Source organism: Bombus huntii, chromosome 5, assembly GCF_024542735.1.
Source record: "Bombus huntii isolate Logan2020A chromosome 5, iyBomHunt1.1, whole genome shotgun sequence".
In the NCBI taxonomy this organism is placed as follows: Eukaryota; Metazoa; Arthropoda; class Insecta; order Hymenoptera; family Apidae; genus Bombus; species Bombus huntii.
Genome location: NC_066242.1, coordinates 13,719,542 through 13,744,993, shown reverse-complemented (window position 1 = coordinate 13,744,993; position 25,452 = coordinate 13,719,542). Strand labels below are relative to the sequence as shown.

The 25,452-nt window shown below is 38.6% G+C and overlaps 4 protein-coding genes across 4 annotated transcripts; 3 read left to right on the top strand and 1 right to left on the bottom strand.

The window, feature by feature from the left end:
• The first annotated feature begins 7,446 nt into the window (after positions 1 to 7,446).
• On the top strand, positions 7,447 to 8,795 carry LOC126866136 (cyclin-dependent kinase inhibitor 1C-like). Its single transcript, XM_050619306.1, has 4 exons — positions 7,447 to 7,498; positions 7,760 to 7,984; positions 8,214 to 8,375; positions 8,535 to 8,795. Exons 1-4 carry the CDS (start codon positions 7,487 to 7,489, stop codon positions 8,658 to 8,660), a joined length of 525 nt encoding a protein of 174 aa, XP_050475263.1. The 5' UTR covers positions 7,447 to 7,486; the 3' UTR covers positions 8,661 to 8,795.
• A 5,315-nt stretch (positions 8,796 to 14,110) lies between these two features.
• Positions 14,111 to 16,121, top strand: LOC126865644 (anti-sigma-I factor RsgI2-like). The gene is made up of 3 exons (XM_050618421.1): positions 14,111 to 14,148; positions 14,468 to 14,737; positions 15,427 to 16,121. Exons 1-3 carry the CDS (start codon positions 14,137 to 14,139, stop codon positions 15,697 to 15,699), a joined length of 555 nt encoding a protein of 184 aa, XP_050474378.1. The 5' UTR covers positions 14,111 to 14,136; the 3' UTR covers positions 15,700 to 16,121.
• Positions 16,122 to 16,735: 614 nt separating this feature from the next.
• On the bottom strand, positions 16,736 to 18,228 carry LOC126865837 (zinc finger protein 512B-like). Its single transcript, XM_050618732.1, has 3 exons — positions 18,217 to 18,228; positions 17,489 to 17,710; positions 16,736 to 17,222 (listed from the first exon to the last, which is right to left on the bottom strand). The coding sequence occupies exons 1-3, from the start codon at positions 18,226 to 18,228 to the stop codon at positions 16,797 to 16,799; spliced, it is 660 nt and encodes a 219-aa protein (XP_050474689.1). The 3' UTR covers positions 16,736 to 16,796.
• On the top strand, positions 17,702 to 25,393 carry LOC126865836 (mucin-6-like). The gene is made up of 6 exons (XM_050618731.1): positions 17,702 to 22,786; positions 22,892 to 23,252; positions 23,335 to 23,408; positions 23,496 to 23,552; positions 23,634 to 23,754; positions 24,092 to 25,393. Exons 1-6 carry the CDS (start codon positions 22,562 to 22,564, stop codon positions 25,282 to 25,284), a joined length of 2,031 nt encoding a protein of 676 aa, XP_050474688.1. The 5' UTR covers positions 17,702 to 22,561; the 3' UTR covers positions 25,285 to 25,393.
• The last annotated feature ends 59 nt before the right edge of the window (positions 25,394 to 25,452 follow it).

The window sequence follows — 25,452 nt, the reverse complement described above, 5'->3', positions numbered from 1 at the left end:
TGGATAGAAGTTTCACGTTCTAAATCCTTTATTTAGATCGATCAAGGACATTAATTGAAAGGATTTACAGAGGAAAAAGTGTGAAATTACCGATGTGTCGCGCATCAGTTTTTAACGATCACGATATTCTTTAACGACGTGTCCCCGACAATATTTACTTTAATGTGATCCGATGTGAAAAACAATGTTGACGATAAAATATGTTCGTAATCTACGCTCAGTAAAATCAGTAATGCGTTTCATAATCAGCTGGGCGTAATTACGAACGGAAAGCATGTAAAATTGTACCGGTTGCCTTCATCTTGTAGAATTATCGAGTTATTGAATTTAATGGTAACCGAGAGGGTAATTTCAAGCCACTTTGTGATAATTTTCAGCGTCGAAATAGATCGGACTAACGATACATTGTATCTCCGGTTTAAGACCGCGTTCACGTAAATCCTTCTGTACTTAAAATTTCTCCTATTCACAAAATCTTGAAAGTAATCGCGTGTTTTCGCAATTTTTCTACTCCTAAGCGCTAAGTAAATAAATTGCCGTTGCATTCTTTTCGAAAGGCACATAAATCTTCGTCGTAAAACGTCGAGGCATTCGAACGAAGCATTCTCCGCTTCGGCATCGTGTGTTCGTAAAAGTAACAGGCTATCCGAGACAGTTTGCCGCGCTCTAGACATCGTTTACTCGGAAAGCAGCTCTTATTGTGAATTGCTGGTCACACGGTTTGCATGCATGCACCTCCTGCCACGGCTTGCCATCGACTTGCAAACGATTAACGTGCATGGTCGCTTCTGTTCCTCGCTTGCCTGGTGTACACTGCGATTGCCGCATACCCTTCACTGGATTCCAATCGGATGCAGTTCGTGCGGGATATCGTTCCGTGAGATCACGATCGTTTCGTAGAGATATCGCGGTCAATAATGATCTTAAAAGGAAAAAGGATGTAATTGGCTTCCGTTGAACGTTGAGCCATTGTTGTGATACTATTCGACCGTCGTCGATTAGGTTCTCAGGTAGATTCGAAAGTTTGGAAGCTCACGTGAAATTTTCGATCTGATATTTCATTTATACGGTATAGCATATAGCATATCATTGGTACGCGTAGAACTATCGACTATACGAGTTACCATTTATTATGATAATAACCGACCTACATTTGGTTTATCGGAGGTCAGGAACATGAATATGAATGTTGCGCTTCGATGCGTGTAAAACATTGCACGCGTTCCTTTCGCGTGCCACCACGAACGATGAAAATTATAAGCTCGCTTGTCACCGCTGTTATCATCGGCCAGTTGTTCTGTCGAGCGAGTTATATACCTGATAATTATACAGTTATGTATACAGTGCGCCAGTTTCGTGTTTATTGCCATCTACCTTCGATGAATCCACAGGCCTATCCATGTTTGTCCGAGAGAATCGAATGGAAACATCGTTAGCAGCGGTTGGCTGCAGTTGCACAAGCAACACCTTATTTGAGTATCGAACGAGATATGTCGATGCTCGTGCAGATTTTTCTGCCGATCGCTCTTACGAAAGCGACGGAACACGACTGCGTAAAGTCGAAGAGAAACCAAGTGATTAGCTTCCCGGTTAGATATGCAAAACTTCGTGTCGAGAAACACGTATGTATCTACTACCTGCGCGAACTTTCGTGCCTCGATAAACTATGTTGTAACGGTATAAAATTAATTAATCCCGAGCTTTAGAAGAGAGAATTTCTACGATGAACGCATGATCGCCACATTGATCACGCAAAATGACTACTGTAGCAGAATAATAAGTGGATGGATTCCAAACGTTCTTCTCGAGATAAGTCTTCACCTTTTCGATTTAATCGAGGTTCGATCGCGAAATGGAACGAGGCAGATCATTAGCCAGGCTAACGATTTCAATCTCAGACACCGCGGGATAATCGTGCAAGCGTGACTAATTTACTCGCATATCCCTTGTCGTTTAGTATAATTAGCTCGCGTTAAAAGCTATTCAGTCTCGTAAACCTCCTAGCCTCCAATGATTCACTTACGTCGTAAACTTCTAATGTTTAAACGACATTCGTCGTTCATTAGGTAATATTAATAATGAGTCGTGAAGAGGAAAGGTAAAACGATAATTTGTAACAACCGTAATTTTACGACATAGCCAAACGAGTATTTTATGAGAGTATTACCTCTAGAAAACCGCATAGAACAACTGCAAACCGCAATAAACTTTGAGCTTATAGAAATTATTCGGTATTCGTAGATATAGGTCAATAGGTCGAACATCGTACAGAAAATCATAAAATGCATAGAACCAGATAGATAATAGAAACTAGGAATTTATGCACGATGCTCCTTTTACGATCATAACTCGCGTGGTTAATCTTATAGATTTCGCGAAGATTGATTGTTACGTGCCTATCATTTCGTTCCAGTCACAAAGGTAACATTTGCGCGATGTTTGATGTATAATTTACTCATGCTCTTATGTCTGAACACTGTTCTCAATTCCACTAGTTCGTATTCATTAACTAAGATTCGAAATATATCTTTCGCTTTTTAAACGAAATATATAATAAATGTTCGCTTTACGAATCTCTGCCACGGTTCATAAAAAGAAAAGATCTCAATGTGCGCTTACATCGAATTGACATTGATCTTGGAGAAGTACAAATATTCAATCCAAACAATTATCGTCTTTTTCCATCGGCTGACTCGTATCCGGCGGCAAGTCAAGATCATGTAATCCAGCAAGACGGGAATTACCAGCGGCTCGAAACGCCCGCGGCGCCTCTTCGTGGCTTGTATAACTAATCTTCACGGTCTGTGACCTACCGCAAGAAGGTCTTTGCCATGGTCGATTTGAATTAGCGCTTGGCTAGTAGCCCCAGTTAACCTTGCTATTGTTCCTTGCTATTGCTGGTGACCCTCCCGTCTAGAAAATAAAGTCGTCAACTGGTTCTAACTTATAACTGACTATCGAGCTATGATAAAAGTCGCGTGCCGCTTGATCGATCGACAACCTCGAATACCATGCCGTGCTATGTGTGTCACATCTGACATTAGGACATTAGTACGATCGGTGCATAATCGAGATCAGCATGCGAGTGACGTATTTAGAGAAACTGGTCTGTGGCTGAAAATAATCGATGTTTTAGAAATATTCAAAATTTTGATTCGAAATGTTTTGAAATGAAATTCGAAAAATTTTGATGATATCCTAAATTCCTGATTTCGAAAATACCTTAATACGTAATGTGCTCAAAATTGAATGTATATGCGTACGTCTGAATTAACGCACCGTCGATGAAAGTTAAATACGGTCATTCTATGAATAATTGCCTGTGGGAACAATTTATGGCAACCGTAATTGCTTGGAAGCTTGTTACGCCTCTGACGTAATCGTCTATGACTAACGTTAAGGGTTCCTTTCGCACATGAACTGCATCTTATCTATAAATACGTTGTCCGAATGTTTCGACGGCCTATTGAAATGGGTGTGTACGGTCGCGGTAAGATTTCTCACGTATCGTGTATCACGTACCGTACCGTACCGGTGTACAATTACGTCAGCACGTTTTGTCGCATATTTGTCGATTGTTTTGCATAATAATACATTTATTGGAAAGACTTGTATTCTGCTTCTTTTACGCGCCACATTCTTCTCCAAAATTCACTTCAAAATAAAAAGCTTCAAAATAAAATGACTACTTGATCGTCCTGTTTTTGAAAAGACAATTATCACGCATTAGTCATCACTTAGCATTTGTCAATGTACTTTTTCGACTTTCACCGTTTGAACCTTACTAAACATGTGACGCAGCTAAAACCAGTTTCACAAAACTTTTGAAATCTTTATGACTCAACAAAGTAACACGTACCGAAATTGCTTGTTTCAAACGTGGATATTATCAGATGTTTCATTGATTTTTATGGCTGTTTGTTCAGCAAGGAATACTCTTCTTGCGATGCGCAACGAATAACGAACAGGAATAATAATTTTAATAATCTTAATTCACTTAGTATAATAAACGGCTAAGGAGTCCCGATCCACCTTTACTCGTATATTACTTTGGCTTACGTAATGCGGATCTTGATAGCAGTACGGCACAGTTACCATTTTCACCGGGCGTATTATTGGCGGAAAGTGAGAGCTGAAAAAGGATCAACAGGAATTCATCCTTCCATTCTTCTGCTCGCCTGTCACCCTCTCATGTTTTATTCTGCCTTTTTATGTCTTTCTTTTAGAACGTACTCGAAAAAAGATCGGAGGTGTAGATCGACTTACAGCCTGTTTAATATTGCGGTTTTTATATCCTTATTGGTATCGCACGACAGCCGAAAGGTGTCACACATAAATGAAGGAGAAAGAAGGAATTGCTTAATCCGCGATACCGGAATAATCATTACGGTTGTTGATTTTATACCAATTACAAAACAGGTTGAACAGTTACAAGGAATTGCAACCATGCTGCATACGAAATGACACAACACGAAGGAAACCGGAGGCTGTGCAACTCTGTGTAATTAAACAACCGCGTATGTTTCATAGAATACGAATTATGAGAGATTATAGATGATAAAAAGTAGATATCATGTATACGAATTAATACAAGCGTGTACAATGTACTTTATCCTGTACAATGTTTACGTATCCTTAGAAAATCATTTAGGAAAAATTTTCATGTGAAAATGAGACATTGAAGCTATAGAGCATGGAGTATGGATTGAAATTTCAAAAATTACGAATTTCAGGTTGCATCGTTTAGCTCAAAGATGAGATTAAAACAAACACTCTGCGCTTGACAGACGACAAACTTGGTTTCATTCGCCTCACCGAATGATACGATCTTTCGCTCCAATCGAAATATGTAACACGCAAGAAAAGCTGGAGGCACGGCTCTACAGAAGTCAATACGTCTGACGTCAGTAAAACGTGTCCGATATTGAAATCTCAAACTCGTTTTCTCGATCGATGGGTGAACTGCTCACTACATTAAGTCAACACGGAAACGATATACGATAAAAGTATGGTTACGCAAATTATTGTATAGATTTTGAATGTAATATGTAATATCGTTGCAGCGGGTTTGTTCGAGATTTAGGAGGAATTCACTATCGACAAGCGTGAGTCACAGCTATGTGAAGAATTTTGTAATAAGGAACATGTCCCTACCGCGCATTGTAATAACTCAGGATACGTTTGCTAGGATTCGATAGGTCGATAGAATACTTAGAGTTACGATTAAATATGGTAGATAATTAAAATTTTCATGGAACAAGTCAGCTAGTCGAAATACAATGCTACTGCAAATTATTGTATTACGTAAACACGATTCATACAGTAATTAAAAGTCTATGAATATTAATAGCCGATATTACTTATAGGAATATTAATCAACATACTTTGTCTCTGAATTAAAAGAGGGAAATTGAGAAATAATATGTTCGTGACAGTGAGTGAGAGAATACATAATTGAAAACAGAAAACGGAACAACAGTACATAAGAAGTATCCTCGAGAAATGAGTAAAAGCTATTGAATAGCAGGCATGATTATTTGTTCAACAAGCAGGGAACGACGTAGATTGACAGAACGAGTGGTAACTGATTCTGATTTGCGTTTCATTTATGTCAAAGAAATCGTTTGTGAAACGACAATTTGCGCTGCAAATCGACGAGATCGTGACTGATAATAATCCACCCATTTCGTTCTTAATCAACCACGCAGGTGTCTGAAATACTTTTGTATATTACATTACGCTTTCTAAGTTTCGGGTCACTAGTGACGAACTTTTATTTTTTTTTTTTTTCTCGCCGTTTTGAAATATATCGTGTTACACATCACGCAACTGGCTATAAGAAACAATGACGAACGAATATAAAATTCTAAAATTTCGTGTCGACGATAAAATTGTCGTGTTTTACCGCTGGTCATGCTGGAACTGGGTTTAAATTAAACTGTCTGTAGCGCGGCTGATACAATCAGGGTATTGATGAATAGACAGGCAGTCACAAAGTATGCCATACGAGCAATATTTATTTGAAATTTGTTTTAAGCGTTAGTTACGATAGTGAAAACTAATTGATGAATCATTTCTGTGACTCGGTTACGATATTTCTTTCGATTGCGATCGATTCGATCTATATTTCTGATAATTTCACGATCAATTATTTGACAAGTCAATGAATGAAATATACAAGAATCAGCATTCAATAGTATAATAATCTGTTATTAATTTTTACATTAATAATTGTACAGTGACTGCTGAAATAAATATTCATCAAATATCGTTGTAAAATATTACATGGTTTAGAGCACGTTAATCATAATTCCCAGAATAATAATTACTCAAATCAAATTTCTTATTTACTTTTTAAAGAATATTTTTACAAAACGATTAATGCAGCATTGATTCTTATTTTAAATTACTACTTTCCGCTCTCTTGGTTAAAAGTATCAAAATCTTATCGGAAGATAGAAATAAAATTCACACAGATTATACGTATACATACACAAAATTGTGGTGAGACTGGAAAATTGCATACGAATTGGGAAACGAAATTAGGAAATATCTCTGTTGCTAGTAGAGATTTCTGAACGTAAAATTTTCCTGCTTTCCTGTTTCACCAGCTGCTACTCGTTATTCTGCCCAACTATATTGCGTAATTACGTAACGATTTTCTACATGCACCTCCGATTTTATGCAATTAATTGCAACATTAATTGCAGCCGATCGATTAGCCGTCAAATACTGTGTGTTCACAAAAGGTGACAGTTTCTATTTAGCAGTCTCTTATTTCGTATTTCCTCGATTAAGGATTTCTTCGACAATTCCGTTCAAAGATAGAATCACGAATTCAGTGAATAACACCATTCTCTAATTTCTGGCTTTTAATCACTTGAGTCGATCGACTTGATTCAACTTTGTTCTATTCTTACCGATTCGAAGTGTTTCTCGAGAAAAGAAGAACCATCAACTAGGTACAAAAAATAGACGGTACATTTTTCACAATGCGCACGAGTATTTGTCGCGAACGAACCCAAATGCGAGCAAGATTTGCCACGATCTATAGCCGAAAAAGATCCAAATTCTCAGGTGTCTCACGTTCGCGCGTTTCCTCCGATCGATATGCCGCAGACTCTGAGTCTTCTCGTTAGAGTCACGGAGCTAGGTCGAAAATGTATGCGCGCATATATACATATCTGCATAAAGTGCCCGCGTTCTATTTACTAGCCCCGGTTGGCGCACGTTTGGCGTGTTATACAACTCCCTGTGCACATTATGTATTATAATGTGTAACGGTATGTGGCTGTACAGTGAGTAAATAGTATATAGTAGGTGTGGCGATAGCGCACCGAACGGCCATTGGCTTTTCATTGGCGGGGTGTACGCGTGAAATGAAAGTGAATTCCCTATATAAAGGGTGGTTTTCCTCCAATGCGACAGAACCAATTTAATTTACCAGTCAAGACGCACTAGCCAAAGTAATACCCAATCGTTTACCATGAGGGCCCTGGTACGTTTCACTCCAACTCCGTGTTGACTTAAAGTTCGTCTCTTTTTGTGATCTCGAGAATATTCAGTGCTCGTAGTTACACGTAGTTTTTGTGAGCTTTTAGTGAAAATGCGGTCTCGAGCGTCTCGAAAAAGAAATTTGTCTTGGAGAAGTTACCGTCCTACTTAAATCTCGCGAGGGTCTTAAATCTCGTTAACGATTGATGTCTCGGTATAGAAACAATTTTGGCCAGTCGATCATATTGCATTTTTCATTCTTAAGGTATTCGTGATGCTGATCTCCGTGGCGTTCGCCGAAGACAAAACGGTCCAGAAGCGTGGTCTGCTCGGTTTGGGCTATGGTGGTTTGGGACATGGTGGGGGCTTGCTCGGTGGTGAATTGGGACATGGCAGTGTTGCGGTCGCCATTCAAGAAAAGCCTGTCGCTGTTCCAGTTCCAGTCCCAAAACCATACCCTGTCGCCGTTGACAGGCCAGTCCCCGTAAAGGTGAGGAAATTATCCGAGAAGAGTCTTTGTTCATGTTACAAATCTATTATTATAAAACTTAACATGCTTTATTAGCTCTTTCTATTACACTGTTGCGTTTCCAGAGATTCTACTATTCGATTAAAAACCAAGTTCCATGAATATCAGCGTTAAATGAGATTAGAATTAAATATCTGTATCGAGACGAAATGTTCAACGAGTATCGTGTATGACACTATGTTTTCCTCAGGTACCAGTTGCGGTCCCACATCCAGTCCCAGTGGCGGTTCCAGTACCCCAGCCATACCCAGTAGTGCAAACCAAGACGATCGCGGTTCCAGTCGAAAAACCAGTCCCAGTCACGGTTCCAGTTAAGGTTCCTGTAGCCGTGCCCGCCCCATACCCCGTCAAGGTAAATTAAAGGAACCAATTCTTTCGACTTCCTCCATAATTTCATTAATTAGCCACGATCCGAATATGGTAAAGCTTTTATTAAATTTAATTTTCGAGTTGCCTTTTGGGTCACACTTTAAAAGCTTTCCTTCATCCTCTATTTACTGTTTACTTGCAGGTACCAGTGGCTCACCCCGTTCCAGTCGCGGTTCCCAAGCCGGTTCCAGTCGTCGTTCCACAGCCAGTTCTCGTTAAAGAACAAGTCCCAGTCCTTGTTAAAGGATACGGCTTGGGACACTATTAGACGAATTTTCCTTTCAATCTGCCACCCTTCCATTCCCACCTAACCACTTCCGCAGCATCGCAAAAGACATTATGACGAGAGCAGTACGAAAACATATTCTGCTTCGTAGTTGACACGAATCATGCAATAAACTGATTTTATAAATGTTTTTTAAAGTAACGTTTTGTTATTTCTTTTTGACCGAACCATTTCTTCGATCTTTGATGTTGATTAATGCATTTTGCATGTTGATTGTCCAGTCATCTATTACGAAATATATTTACCACACGCGGATTGCAACGCTTGGTAATTTCATATTTGCTTAGGAATGATCGATACATTACGTGCTCGTATTACTACGTCAATTAGTATTAAGTTTTTGCCATCGCACAGGCGAACGATTGAGCTCCTGTTTCCTTGAAAAGAGCATAGCTACTATAAATTATTAACTAATATAATAAACTGAAATTACGCAACAAAACAGAGATACTTGAAATCTATGGAGGGTAGCATCGATGGCGTGAAGACCTCGACCGATCGTAAAATTATTGACTGAGTGCTGCCGTGTCGCATTAATGACTAGGAATTTCTGCGGTATTAATTATCTGCGTATAAAACGTTTCGACACTTCCTTGCGCGACAGCCCATTACTATACTTTTACGAGCGCTATCTGATTCACCATTGTATAGAAACTACCCACGAGTTGGCGATGTTCCCAAACCGAACCTTGACTGCGATTTCGCGCGGTCTGGGAACCTCCCTTACCCTAATTTTCAAGATCTCACGATGTTCACGGAATGCAGGTCAAGCGGTGAACTTTCCTTTGGATTTCTATCTATCTCTATCTATATATAGAAGGCAGTTTTTTTTATATATTAAACTAACAAAAGGCTACAGAAAATTTTCCAAGAAAGCGACGCGCTAATGAAATGCCTCCATCAAATGAATTCCTGCCCTTTATGGTAGGTTATTTCCCCGAATCGTTCGCAACTGCTTGGAATAACTTGTAAAATATTTTAGAGCGTATTTTCTGCTTTCGATTGCATCCGTCGTCCCATTTTCCGAATTTTACTGAACTCTTACTGAACTCTTACTGAAAGGATATGTACAAAACTATACACTTCTTATTCATTACGCACAAATATATCCTCGTACAAAAAAGTCATTAAAAACGCAGATACTTCAGTCTATGTCTCATAATGCACTATTCATCCCCGTTCACTTCTAAAGAACGCATGCAAATAGTTATTAATTTTTAGAAAGTACTTCGTTGTGCCAATCATTATCTGCTTCATACATACCGATCTGGTTACAACATCTCTTAATTAACGTGATCCTTAATCGCCGACCTTGTCACGTGGACGTTACATATTTTTCTAGATCCATGTAAATCCAATGATGAAAGTAATAAAAATTCGAAATGTTATTTCCTCGGTTAACATTTGATGTTTATCGGCAAAATTTGCAAATACACGTTGTTTCATTGAGTCATTCTGGAAGATTTATTCCAACTCTCGAATTAATCAACCATGTTTCCATGAACTATTATGGAAGAAATATTCGACAGGGTATCACATAGACTGAGTACCATCTGGTTCTTTATCTTCTGTCATACATTATGGACCGAACATTAAACTTTCATTGATGGTAGGTTATTCAACGACTTGAGAACGTGCAATTCAGCGTATTATCACATACTAAACGATTACACAATATTTTTTTAATGTCACGCTTAGAGCATCAAAACTCGAGTAACATCGTAATTATGTAAGGGTTATTCCGTTCTCTATACGAAAGTTAGCACGAAAGCAAAAACAACCTCGAAACGAGTTTTTTTACGCCGCGTGCGTGTCGCTTGAATATCAGGTTAAATTCCTCTTGTCTGATTAATTTCGTTCATCTCCGGGTAGAAAACTACGTTCACTTTATGAAAGGAATTCTTGATGTTTGGTAGATAAAATTTAACAAAATTTGATAGATTTTTCTAAAAACACATCATGCAATCTACACGTTATTTATATCAAATTTTTATATCAAACTTTTCGATAGAAATTTATATGTTGCAGTAAAAATTGATTTTGACAAAGTTTAGACATTAATCAATCCTCTTCTTCGCGTCGCTCTTTTTTGCAACTTTCAGTAATATTTTATAGGATAACGTTACAATAATAAATCTGCGTGTTTCATCTAGTCTCCATGTTACATAAAAAAGTTATCGATATATTTCGAGAATTAATTATTTCTTCATCCTTTGGCAGCAAACGTGTTCTTGACAATATTTCTCGCGGTATTCCTGTGCGATTATTTCACAAGGGAATAATTTTTATAAATCGACCTTCTCCATTATTAATGTATTCATGTTGCAAACTTGAGCGACATTTCGGAGTTCTGGAGTATGAAAATACGTTGTGAAATGTTAGAGTGCTATTTATACGACTATATCTTTTGCCTAGAAAGCTGTACGAAAATTACGATTTACACACAGTATAAAATCAGTTTAGACTTGTTAAAATCAAGTGAATAACGACTTGTCCAAATCTGTATACATTAACGTAAGGATATCGCATAGAAATGTTTTGCTTAACATTTAAGGGATCAAGGATGATTCCCTTAAAAAGAAAGCCAACAATCGAAGTCCGATCAGAGAATAAAACCAGTTCATCGGTATTTAGCTATTTCGAAATTTCTTGTCGATTGGCCAATAAGATAATCCCCTTTATAGAAGTAGTTTTTGGCGTTTCAATTTCGACGACATATCGACATCGAGGACGGAAACAAAGTTTACTTTCTTTTTGGATAGAATACATGAGTGAAATCCAGTGCCATTCCGTCGTGTAATAACGGACCGATCATGCTCATTTTCATGACAATAAACGGTTTGGTCGATGTCGTAGATCGTTACGATATGAGACCAACATAATTCGTACGTGAAACTTTTGGTATGTTTCTACACGCGATCGGTCAGTCGCGCAATCGTTCCGTTCCCTTTTGCCCACTTAAAATGGAACAAATTGGTCGCTTTTCAGGTGTACGACCAGCAATAAAGATTTATACCTGGTGATACGCGTTCAAGTTGTATTTGTAACACAGCGATAAAACGTATTTGCTACTTTATTACTTTCCTTCATTCGCAATTACCATGCGTTTTCATACTAGACAAAATCAATTTTCCAGTTCGAAAGTTATCGGTGAATTGTTGTTGAAATTCGAGAAAACGTCCGATCATGTAGAGTCCTTGTTGAGGATATCTTTTTACCCGATACTATTTTCAGAATCACCCTATAAACTGTTGATCCATAAACGTAAGAACAATCAGAGAACCTGTTAGGGTAAACGTAGCGAAATTCGAATATGGAATTTTCGTTGGTTGGTTACGATTGTGTAATCGCGAGGAACGAGCCCATCTCGAACGCGTAACAAACGGACCGTGGAGGTTTGTATGCTGAAAAGAAGGGAAAAGGACAAAGCCACTTTGCGGTGTCGAAACCTACCGAGAAGCGATTTATGCAACGAACGACGTGCGTATTCCTCCGTGAAGATTCGTACCGTCTCGTACCTTCGAAAATTGAATTTCTATCCGATCCAGTTGCATACGTCGCATCGTAGCTACGAATCGAGATTGATGTTTCGACGAATGTCAGCCGATTGGAACGCACTGATTCTGTTGAGAATGTCTTTCACTGGAAACACTAGAATGCTTAACATTAAAAGATTAGCATCCTCTTTCCCACAACTCTGCACTAATTGTAAGAGTATCGTTCGAAAATACAGCGCGCACACAGATTTTTTCAGGTGAAGGTACGGCAGAGCGACGCTCACTGCTTAGACGAAATAAGTCATTGCGATGATCAATTAACATTGTTGCAGGCGCTACAGACCTTGTAACACTAAACATCTTATCTGCGTAGCGCTTCCAAGGGGTTAGAAAAATCTACTTATTCCGATCAAGGTAATGAATCATCGACGTTAACAGTACAAAATAACAATCGGTCTAATAAGAACAAGGTAAACGAGAGGGACTACGCTGTTCAGAATCTCAGCGGATTATGTGGCTGGTATGCGATGTCTCCGAACAAAGCGGTCCAGAGGGTTCTTCTGCATAAATTTCCTACGAGCGAACCCTTTTTTCTTCTCCTGTTTAATACTGTCTTGCCATTTATAACAAGCCAACATTCTTGCCAAGGAGAATCGTCGATGTAGTTCGAAATGTCAAGCGCAAAAATTTGAAATTCATCAAGTCGGACAACAGTTATCAATTATGAGATAAATAGTTTCATCGAAATTTTATCATCGTAGAAACTTAGATTAGGATCGCATCGAGCAGCAATTTGCATTTAATTTGAAATGTATTATAGACAATTTGTGGACACAAGTTTGATTGGACATTGATCGCATATTGATTGATTTTTGTTAAGATAAATGTGGTTTTATTAGAAACAAGAAAATTTGATTATTATGGAAACTGCTTGAGTTAATTAAACGATTTGCATTTTCGGGATGATATCTATCCAACACAGGTATCCTTCATTTATTTCAGAAAAAAAAACGATCGTAACATGCCTAAAAAAAATTATTCAGACACTTGATCGCGCTAAACGTATTTTTGGTCCACCTTGATATTTTCTACCTTATTGCTTATCTTGAAGAACATTTCGACGTTTTTTATTGCGCTGCGTCATTTTATTTGCATAACGATTAAACTCGTAACGAAGTATATCGAGCTACAACCAGGAATAGCGATCCTAATTTTTTTTCGATGCAGTATTTTATTTAGAGTATCAAATCCATACTTATGTCATACATATTACACTGCGCTGTTTACAACGATGTTAACGTAACAATCACCTGCCACGTTACAGTTTCCCAGAGATTATTTTGCACAAGCGGCCACGTAAATGTCGAACATTGCATGAACCAACAAAAAATTCGGTCACTTTCTGAAATGGTAGCATTCAGTTCCAAAGGAAAGGGAAACGCATTTCCCGCGGTTGAATTATTTCAAGAATTTTGCACTCGTGAAGTCTTTCTAAAGATAAAATTAAATTTCCAAAAATCTTGTCGCCTTTCCTCATTTTTTTCCCTGATGTCAGGGATGTTCCGGTAGTATATGCGTGAGAACAGCTTCATATCGAATGTACCAGAAAGAGGAAAACTTTTTGCAAGTGATTAATGACAGCTTAACGCTTCAAAATATAATTAAGAAAAAACTCAACAAAATATTGCAATAAAGTATTAATCTGAATTGGTGAAGGGGGCCATAATGTATCTTTCACAAAAAGAGAGCGGAAAGAGCTTTGCCTTGGATTGCTTTTCGGAGACCTCTATTTGCCCCCACGCCCAATTTCTTCTCACCGTTTCTGTAGGCCCGACACTGCCTACCACCTCCGACCTGCTCAAGGGTTCGTCGTGGTCGTCACACCGTATAAAAGCAGAGAATCTTCTTGGTATCTCATCAGTCGCAAAACAACGACGAACCAACTCCAACAGCGCAGTACCATGAACGCTAAGGTGAGCAATTGAACATCTTGGCAGTCTGACGATCTTGAGGATCAGTCTCTGTTGACGATCAAGACCGAGTTTACCCAGCAGCAGTTGAGACGACTTGGTTTTTTCGTTGAAACAAAACTATCCTATACTTTTCAAAATTGAATGCATCAAGATTAATCGAGATTATTTTTCAAATAGAGACTGTTCTGTTATTAGTGATACACTACGGTTAAAACATAAGCATTATGGTTAAAACAAAGTTCTGTGCTATTAAGTGATTTTGTCGCGTCATGAGGAGTGATTCTCTTTTCTTAGAATTTGATTATTATCTTTCTTTCAGCTCATCATCATCTTTGCCTTCTTGGCGGTAGCCTTCGCCGAAGAACAGGCTGCAGGCGAAACTAAAAAAGACAAACGAGGAATCTATGGATTGGGATATGGTGGTGGTAGTTATGGTGGTTATAGTGGTGGTTACAGCGGTGGTTACGGCGGTGGTTACGGCGGTGGTGTGCCAGTCAGCCAAGTATCCGTCTTAACCAGGGAAGTTCCAGTTCCAGTGCCACATCCAGTAGCTGTTCCCGTTGAGAGACAAGTTCCTGTCCCAGTTAGGGTAAAGATCTGCATTTCTTTGGTTCGCTCATTACCAACCGGTCGAGTATAGGAACGAACAAAAGTGTTCCAATATCTTAACCTATATCGTGAAAGCTCTGGAAAAATAAAACGTAACATAGATAGGGAAATTTTTATATCGTCGCAGCATGAAATCGAGAGCGATAGGATCTTTTACGGAAGCTTTCCGTCCGATTCGCATAACAGATTAAATTTGATGCGCGTTCCTATCGAAATCAAGGCAACTAGTATAAATGAGAACTTCGAGAACTTCGAGCTCCCAATCACGCTCTATTTATCACGGAATATCTGTTCGCATGATTGGCAGTCAGCGCCTTCATCGTCGGACGTTAATTAACGTTTCAATGTAAATGTGTGCTAGGATTTCGTAAGCCAAGAATAATCTCACACGTGCGTGCTGGCTTTCTTAGAAAACTTCGTAAATCGAACGGCTTCATTTTACGTGAATTCCTCGATCGATTATGTTACTTTTGCTAATCGTATGTACATGTATAATACAGAATTGCAACAATCTATGCGATCAACCATTTTGAGCTAGCTTCGATTTAAGAAAATATCAAAATTTTATCGTAAATTTGATGAAAGTACATCATCGACGTGTCCCTTGTGGACACAATGAAGGATCATTGAACGTTGCTCATCTAATCATTGACATGTTCTTTTCTTCAGGTACCAGTAGCCGTCCCAGTCGATCGTCCGTATCCCGTTCACGTCCCGAAACCCTACCCAGTCCCAGTGACCAAGCACGTGCCAGTCCCAGTTGATAGGCCAGTGCCTGTTCCAGTCAGCGTACCAGTCAAGGTCCCAGTACCAGCTCCATATGCTGTTCCAGTCGTGAAACAGATTCCAGTACCGGTCGCACAACCTACAGTGGTCGTTGAGAAATACAACAACGGATGGCCAGGCCATGGTAGTTACCCTTCTGGCTACTCCTCCTGGTAAACATCAATTCTTTTCGCGGACTCGAGGGAGCTAGCTTCGGTCATCGAAATAAGGATATCGTTGCTTAAAACCCGAGCAACTGTAGGATTCCATTGCTGACAGAGAAATTCCGTGTTACGATTCTCCTCAAGATCGAACGAACGAAGAACTCTTGAAGCAAACCCGTGAACATCGATTTCACGTGTTATTTACTTTATCGAAATTTTATTTTGGATCTCGGTGTATCTACGATGACACGAAGATTGGTTCCTTTGGATAATGGAACGATTAGTAATCCATTCCGAGTGTCCTTAATTGTCGGATATGATTCAGCGGACTTCTTCGTGAAATGAATAAATGCAATTGAGCGTCTCACTTCTGTGACGTCAGATGTAATTGTTCTATCGCGATGTAATTAGTTCTCTTTTCCTCTGTATATGTAATTCGACGCTTATTTTACGTCATAGAAATAATAAATTTCTCTTTTCGTACTAAAACGAGTAATGTTTCTTTTAAACTCCTTAACACTAAAAAAAAAAAAAAAAACATACCTGTAAAAATGTATTACGGAAATAGTGCTTCCAACTCAATTTCCTGATACAAGAAATAGGAATTGAATTCCACGGTAGTTGCAATTGAATGACCCGTTATAGATACTTGGCGCTAGATCTGAACGATCCCTTCGCTATACTTGGATCGAACATGAGCGATTTTTCATGCCCGGAATAGATCGGAAATGATCTAGGCATCAGATATAGATCATGCAGACATTGAACCAGTCGTGTGACTCATCAAACCGTAACACGATAGTTCACTTTCCATTTTACCGAAGCGTGAAAGATCGCTCGACATCGCAGCCGAGACATTTTTCTCGGATACTGTTCAACCATAACTGTGCTACTTCGATTATTCATCCGAGAGGTAGTTAATCGAAGTAATACGATAGCCGGTGTTAGAAGGATCTGTAACTAGGATACCGTGGGTTTACGAAATATAAAGTTTTATTAAAAAAGTGTAGCAAAAGATAAACAGCGACAACAAGAAAAAACTACAAACAGAAACTTAACGAATCAGGCATAATAGTACAGCGTATGTACAACTAAAATTGCAAAGAGCATTCAATGATGCGAATTATAATCAGGTTGAGAGGGTTGGAAGTGTCCTCCTTGTCCATCTTGATCGTGCCCTTGTTGATTCACCGTGTAAGAGCTGTAGCTTTCAGGTTCGTGGCCTCCATGACCTTCGGAATCATATCCACCAACTCCGCCACCGATACCACCCTCGGAATGGCTACTCGCCTGATATGGAATCGGGTGTGGTACTGGGTAGAAGACAGGCTTATTCACTGTTACCGGATGAGGAACTGGAATCGGTTGTGGTACCGGGACAGCCTTTGGCACCACCACCGGTATTTGCTGATGAATCGGAACCGGAACCGGCTTGGATACCTCGACTGGCACGTGTTCCTGGACTTTCACTAGCTTCGTATACGGAACTGCGATAGGATGGTTTACTGGCACCGGAACAGGTATATGATGGGGTACCTATGAAAGAGAAAGGAATTCTAGATCAACGAAACCACCTATAGAGAGGATCAATCGGTTTCTGATTTTGCGGGAAGAAACAAGATCGTTTAATTCGTGGTTTGAAAAATGGGTTGGATATATTCATTTGAAGTTCACGGTATGGGCTACATGATCGAATAATTTTGGTGTTTTTCGACTGCTTTTTAAGATTAATATGTACTTTTATATTTAAAAATTGATGATAATGTTAATAAAAAAGACTGTTACGTTTTGAGAAAAAATACCTTGACTGGATAAGGGACTGGCACTTTGACAACTGCAGTCTTTGTGACTTTGATGATCTTCGTCGGTATTTCCTTCAGATGAACCGATTGAGAGATAAGCTTTGGTTCACTGACAAGACCATGGCCTTCCAGGGATGAAAAATGAGAGGCTCTCGCGACGGCCACAGTCAAAGTGAATAAGAACTGCAAATATGTAATCGCGATTAAAGTTCGATTTTGGTTCTAAAAAAATGCTTAAAAATGAAAAATTCCTTTCATCTTTTAATCTTTCTATAAAGATAAAAATTGGGCAAACATTTTTCTATATTAATCGATTTTATTGTTAACACAAGTGAACGGTACAGTGGGAACAACTTTCACTCCAACTGTATTTTACACAATACAGAACCGTAAATATCGATATATAATCTGCGTATACCAGTGAGCAATGCATTTCAAGCCAGAGGATTTGCAGTACTTTCTCCCAGATCTCTCTCGAGTAATCACTTTTGGGACGTACGCCCAGTTTGACAGAAAAATGAAAAGGATCAAGCCAAGAGTCGAACAGTTACACTTTATAACCCTGACTCCCTTTAATTCACTGGAATTCACCTTCACAAGATCGCAATAAAAATGAAAATGATATAAAATCGGTATAACACAATGGCCAATCTGCAGATCCGAGATTTCCTTGATACATCGACGATTTATGGTCTTAGCGATACGTTAGTTGTCGATGATGAACTTACTATACGCCACATTGTCATCCGGTTCGTAGGTGTAAGCAGATAGGTGTTTCCGATGGGACGAGTCACACTGACAATTGCACTACCAGCACTTGCTTATATACGAGGACCTTCACCGTCACCGATTCACGAAGAAAGCACTCTCTTTCCGACTGGCTTACGTTCTCCAATCTTGTCTCCGCTTCTCCCCTTTTTTCCTTACTCTTCTCGTGGCGTTCCGTGAGTTCGATGACCGCCGCTACGTCCGGTCTCCCTGGACGAGCATTACGCTTGATTTCAAGTGCAATTGAAATCGATCCTCTCCGAATGCGCATCCTCCATCAATTGAAATGGAATTCCTGGTTTCGTAACTGACCTCGTCAAGCAGCTTCTCTCGTTGATGATTCAATACCTTTGTCCATTAATTTCTTCTTCGCATTGAAGAATAAATGGCGACGAGTCCATTGAGAACCACCGTGTTACGCTCTTTCATCGCATGTTGGATACTGTAATCTTTCTTTCAAATAATTACCTGACAACAGTTTCAGCGTGTAAATTATACGGTCTTCGGAGCTCGTTAGTATCGCGTGTGATACGTACAATCATACGTGATCGAAAGTTTCATACAATCTTGCGCTGTGACATTTTGTTGTGGTCATTATAATTGTTTTAAGAATCAAAATTCAATTAGAAAATTCAAGTGTATGTATACGATACTTATTGACTGACAACTACCGTTCACCTTTTCGCTTTAAAATTATATTCGATCGACTTTCTAGATCTGTAGAGAATACTACAATTCATTGAAGAGCCAGAAATGTTATTAAATATGTTTCGTTGCAGATATATATCCACTGTATATAAATTCCAGAGTATTAATCGATTAAGTAAATATAATTTGAAAACGATTTCAATTCGGCTATCTAATCTCGCTATGCAAAATGTTTTCAAGCGTCGCTAAATCGTATAATCGTCTTTCGGATTTCCTCTATGAGTCTTCCGCGGACGAGGAGATCGTATTAGGTAGTAGTACTTCCTACGCGGACTCGTAGTGTAATTTCCTGCTGTAAAAATGGTGAGAGTAATCGACAATTCTGATATGTGAACCGCGCGAGGCGATTCACAGCCGAAGGAGAGAACGGTGAAAGGATTATCAAAGACTAAAAGAACGTCCAAAGTAAAAGGACTAATCTGGATCATCTGGTTCTTTCTACGCTCGCGCCACGCTGTATCTGTTCGCATGCATTCGTGCGAGGAAAGGACTTGCTGTCTTTGCTTATCTATAAAATAAAGCGAGGCTACGTTATACAAGTAACAAGATACTGCTACAGCATGTCACAATCTATTGAAGATTGTATTAATTGGACCTCCCATACACAGTTAACTTTTTCTTATATGTAAATTTTTATTTCTAAAAGAAATCGAACCTTTTTTTTAACAAACTTCTTTTTCCTTCATTCATCGCTTGAAATAAAGTCTTATTTGATAATTGGATTATTCGTAGCATGGGTGAGTCATAGTAAGCACATTAAAATGTATATGCTTCCAATCTAAAAACAAAAGTGTCGGTACCAGCCGTATAGTCTTCTGGCAAGGGTAGTAAAAACCGGTTCAGTACAAAAGCAAAAGTAAAATCATTATCCGCTCAGCCCTTTCTCCTCTCACTTTCGAAGAAAACTGGTGATCTCATATCGAAATCAAGTATCTATTGGCTACATTTCGTGCAGAACATGTACTATATATCTACCTTTAACACGCAATTAAATTCCGCATCAATTTTTGATGTAGTGGGACATTAATAAGTAGCAGAGCACAAAAACTATATCGTGTGATTTTTATTTTGTTCGTCTTTCAGGAGAAAGGCAGAAAGTGGCAAAAGGTGTAAAACGAAAATAGCCTCTCGAAAGAGCGCCTTGTGAGAGGAGAAGCACTCATGTCTGACATATAAATCGACTGTAAAATCGAATCGAATCGAATTTCGTTTTACCTATCACGATATAACTATTTTCTATCAAATTTCTGGTATTAAAGAATAAAATAGAATAATTGCTAACAGTGATAATTGTCAACTAGGGTGCATGAACTTAATACCCAAAGTATGTCGGATACGATATCGAATCTCATACGCTAGAATGAAATCACTTGGAAATTTGATCCACCGCAAGAACCTACTTCCACTTTGTTGCTCAAAATGCAAAATAAATTAAAGCAGAGTCAGAAAAATGACAAGAGAGAAGGGGACTTGGTAGTTTTCTGCGGTAGTTGGGTGAAACGCCAATTGATACGGATAGAAGATAATCAGGATAATTAGAGCGCGAGCTTGATAGCCTTTCCTTCCGTAATTCACCGGAGAAGTGAGTTTATTATAACCAATACATATAAACGAACATATAATATACTCTCGTTTAGTAAGTTCGTGTATTTGCATCTGCTGCCAAGTTTGCCGGTAATATATCGTATATACCTTCACTTTCACTGTAATTCACTGTGCAATTCCCTCCTAAATCATCTTTAACCTTGAAAATGTTATAGTAAATTTTCACTTAAAAAAGGAAAAGATTTCTTTACATAATTTCGTGATTTTCATAAAAACGCTGATACAGCTTTTATGGACTTAAGCGAGTGGTTTTCTTTGACTCCTAACTACTAGTTTACCGTTTAGTTTCTCTCCTGCGAAAGAAATCTACGTACAGGCAACATTCTTGGTTCTCAGAGGATACTTTCAAGTTCTAACAACAGATAGAGCCACCATGTTATTAGGCGAGAAACTCAATTTCTACTGCTACAGTATTTATGCACCCAAAGCTTTCAGAGACTTGACGCGCGAAATTCAAACTTAACAATATATAAACGACATTTACACAAGAAACTCGTCTTTAGAAAAAGCTGAAAAAATAATTCAACAACCCGCAAAAAAATTTATTATACTGCCTTTTATTGTCTGTGTAAAAAGTAGCCGAATGTTGTTGGCATTTCCTAAAAAAAATTTAAGAAATTATAACTATAGAAAATAAGTAAAACTAATTGTCGACTAAATGTACAATTAAATTTCTAACAGATCAGGATTTCTTAATATGCGCGTCCCACGAGTTGTTCGTTATGCAATTAATGCAATACCAGTGTTTTTATATTATCCTGTGGATAAGTCCAGTCCATTCGTCACATATGAACAGGCCTATTCAGGTATGGCCACGATATTATAGGTGTGGACAGTGGAATCCCCGCTTCCCAAGGTTACAAATCCATCCATTAGCCGTTTGAGCTATAAACAAAAAAGAAGCAAGTCTCTTAGCAAAAGCACAAAAATATAATGAAAGAATTCAAAATTACAATGCAGGCTAATGTAGGACGATACAATTCATACGCAATCAGCAAAATTAACAAGAAATAATACACTAAGATTATTCGAATAGTTAAGTGGAACGACAATTATTATGATTAAAAAAATGTGTAAATGAAAAATAGTGCGATGGAGAAAATAATCAAGAGAGATGTGTTTTATTTACAAAGAAATTTCTATGAACGTGTCTTTTCAAGGTTAAGAAATTTTCACTAATCAAAATAAATAATTGAATGCAAATTAACTGCACAGTTATTTCTATTACCTCCAGGAACATTACACACAGAACCAAATTTTTTTGAACATAAAAAATTAAAAATCTTTACGACACAGTTAGTCCTCTACAAGATCAGCTTGTGCGATAATGGTACGAAATTTACTCTGCCGTCAGAGTCGTAGAATTCTGCATAAAATCTTTTTTGTTCTCTGGAAAAAAAAGAATTATAAGGATCTTAATAATGCGTCTTCTGCATTTGGAAAGTTATAAAACATTGTGATGTAAGATACCTGTCAGATATGTATATTAAAATACGAAGTTGTCGCGAACTTAACGTTCGATCAGAGAGATTAATACGAATTATTTAAAGTTCGTTGACAACGGTCCATTAAATCTTACAAAAGTCTGACATTCGTTATCCGAATATTTTAAAAGCTTCCTCTTCTTTTAACGAAGCTTGATAATGGGTGTACACGCGTTCACGAAATGTCGATAAGAAAGAAAGAGAAAAAGATTGAAAAAGTAAAAGGAGAGACCAAAGTTGAGAAAGGAAACGTATAGAGATTTGCATAAATCATCCTCCGTTCCTATGGTGTTCACTTAAATATTGAGAGTAAAGACTGTGGGCGCGAAAAGAAGGGGGAGAAGAAGAACACCAACACTGAAACAAAGTTGGAAGTTCTGTTTTCTCTGGTCCGTGTTTCGTGTCACCAACACAGTAGAGGATTTATTCAAGAAACATTTTGTCCACGGCGATCATCTCCCTGACGCAGGCCTTCAAGAGAAGTCAATTAAAAAATCTAGTTCTTCCAATGCCATCGGATTGCGAAATAAACTGGAGGGAGCATCGGCCGAGTATAAAAGGTCGAAATATCTTTGGGATGATACTCGACTCCTCATTCAAACATCATACGGCTAACATGAGGCTCCTGCTCATCGCTCTGGTAAGGATCCTCTTTTATTGTCCCCTTAAAATACCATTCATAGAGATCTGTATAATCAGATATGTATTACGTAAAGTACATTGTTTAAATTTTGTATCTTCCAATTCGTAGTTTTCATTTCGATACAATTTATTGAACATTAATTCACAGTTGAGTATTCATAAATGATCATATTTAATGTTGCATATCCAGCTTTGAAATTTGAAAAATATGTCAAAATCAAAAATATTTCAGATTTGCCTGGCGGCTTCTTCAGCTTTGTCGTTGCCGAAGCAAAAGAGGAATATCCTACCTGGTGATCCACGTTATGGAACCGACCATCATCATCATCACGAGAACGTAGTAGAAGACGCAAGATCCCTTGGTGACTCTTACGCTCAGATACCACAGACCGTCTATGGACCTCCTGGATATCAACCAGGTGTTCCCTTAAACAATGAGTACTTGTCACCAGTCAGTGATGTCAACACACATTCCGCACCGGTACTGTCTTATGGAGTTCCTGATACTGTTCATATAACTCAAATAAACTTAATAGAGGATAGAATAATAGAAAATTGTAGTTGAAGAATTCTTATACAGAATTACTTTCAATGATAGAAATTAATTTATAAATTATGTTTTTATTCAGGTTCCTGAAGCGATTAATACCTACCTGGTACCAGAGGGAACGGTATCAACCACCACGGTTTCGGTGCCTGTTGAAGGAGTCAAGGTACATACATACATATATATATAACATATGTATACAATTTTTAACTTTTACAAAATATCGTATCGTCCAATTATTATAATTTTGTAGACAGCGACCGCTATACCGCCTGCAACTTCTTATGGAACTCCGGAAAGTAATGTTAAGGTATATCGATATTCTCTATAATCTGTTCGTCCCAACAATTACTTTGTTTTAATAATGCACGTCTAATCTAAAAATTTTCAGAGCACAGTGGGAACTGGAGCCACTTCCCACGTGAAATCTACAGTCACAAATGTAAAGAACGGAGTCCATGATGTATCTCCATCAACTGTGAATGTTGTTGAACATGCACCTGTCGTAAAAGGTAAACACTCTTTTACACTAGATATTTCTTTAAAGTTAAAGTATACGACAACACACTGAAGAAATATTTTTGGTGACGTTACGTAATCCGAATTTTAAAATATCGCGGTAAATCGTCAGTAACATGACATATAACTATATATATATTTTGCATCCTGAATAATTTATGAACCAAACATTTTAAAGATGTTTCTTTGGAAATAAATGATACATATCTTCCACAGCTAAGCTATAATATAAATTTTATATTATTGGAAAATTATCGTGTTTCAACGTCGTCAAGTTTTAAATTTGCTGATTCTAATCAATCGTAATTGATTGTAACTTTTTGATTGCAGAGGTTACACATTTTACTGGTAGAGTGCAAGCTCCCTCCTCGGTTACAACAACCATAAGGAAAAATGTTTTTGGCAACGGTCTGCTAACTGAAACATTACCCAACACATACAGCTCTTACGGAGGAGTCGTCCACGTGCCAAGCTATGACGTTTCTTCCCATGTTCCTTCCATTCTTTATTCGCCAGGATTCAATTCCTTTGACACTGTTTCAACTGGATACAGTAGACTTAATCCTGTAGCATCTGATAATCAGGGTCTAAATTTAGATGTTCCTCTACCTCTTTCATTTAAACTCCAAGTCAGTAAAAATGTTCCAAACACCTATTCTTTTCCACAACCTGCCGAGTTTCCTACAACATATCACGTTCCACATTCGCTTACACACGTTGTGCATCATACACAGCCTGTAAACACCTTGTACTCCTCACCTTCCCTCTCCTCCGTGGAATCGCTTTCTCCAGCACAGCATGTATCTTCCGTGGAAACTTTAACACCTCTGCGATCAGCTCACACTGTGGATACTTTCACGCCGGTGCAATCCGTGGAAACCTTGTCACCGGTGCACTTGGTGCATACCGTAGAATCCGTGAAGTCGGTGGAAACCACGCCAGTCCAACATACCGTGCACTCTGTTCAATCTGTGCCATCGGTGAAAACCGTGGGAACTCTAACACCAGTTGAACATACTGTGCATCCAGTGCAATCCGTAGAGACGGTATCAACGGTACGTCCTCTGGAATCCGTAGAGACCGTGACGTTGCATCCATTGAAGTCAGTGGAAATCGTGTCACCATCGCAACCAGTAGAATCTTATCATACGGTAGTTAAAACCAATACACCTGTGGTTCAAAGTCACGTTCAGACACAGAAGGGACCGATAAGCGATTTTTTCCAAAATCTTAACATCTCGTTGCCCTCGTTTCCCTCGTTTCCCTCGTTGCCCTCGCTGCCCTCTTTCTCTTCGTCCTCTTCCTTATTCGCCTTTACTAATTCCCCCGCAAGCTCAACAACCGTAGTCCCATTAGTGGAAACATCTACCCCATCCAGCACCTTTTTGGCTAGCGCTTATAATCAGGAAAGTATCAACGTCGATACTTCGTTATTACACAATGATAACCTAGTGAAAAGTGTTGCTACATCGAGTAACGAGTACGTTCAACCCACGGATGCCAAAGGTGGATACATTTATTAAAAGTACATTGCAAATGTTTTCTGTCATGAAATATAACAAAAGCGTTGGATGAGATGTCCGTGTCGTACGAAGCAGAGTTAAGTTGTAGTTGAGAGGTCTAACGCGTTGGAAAAGTATTGTCTTGAATGACCGTACGCAATAAGTAACGGAGGATTCCTAAGTGCAAAC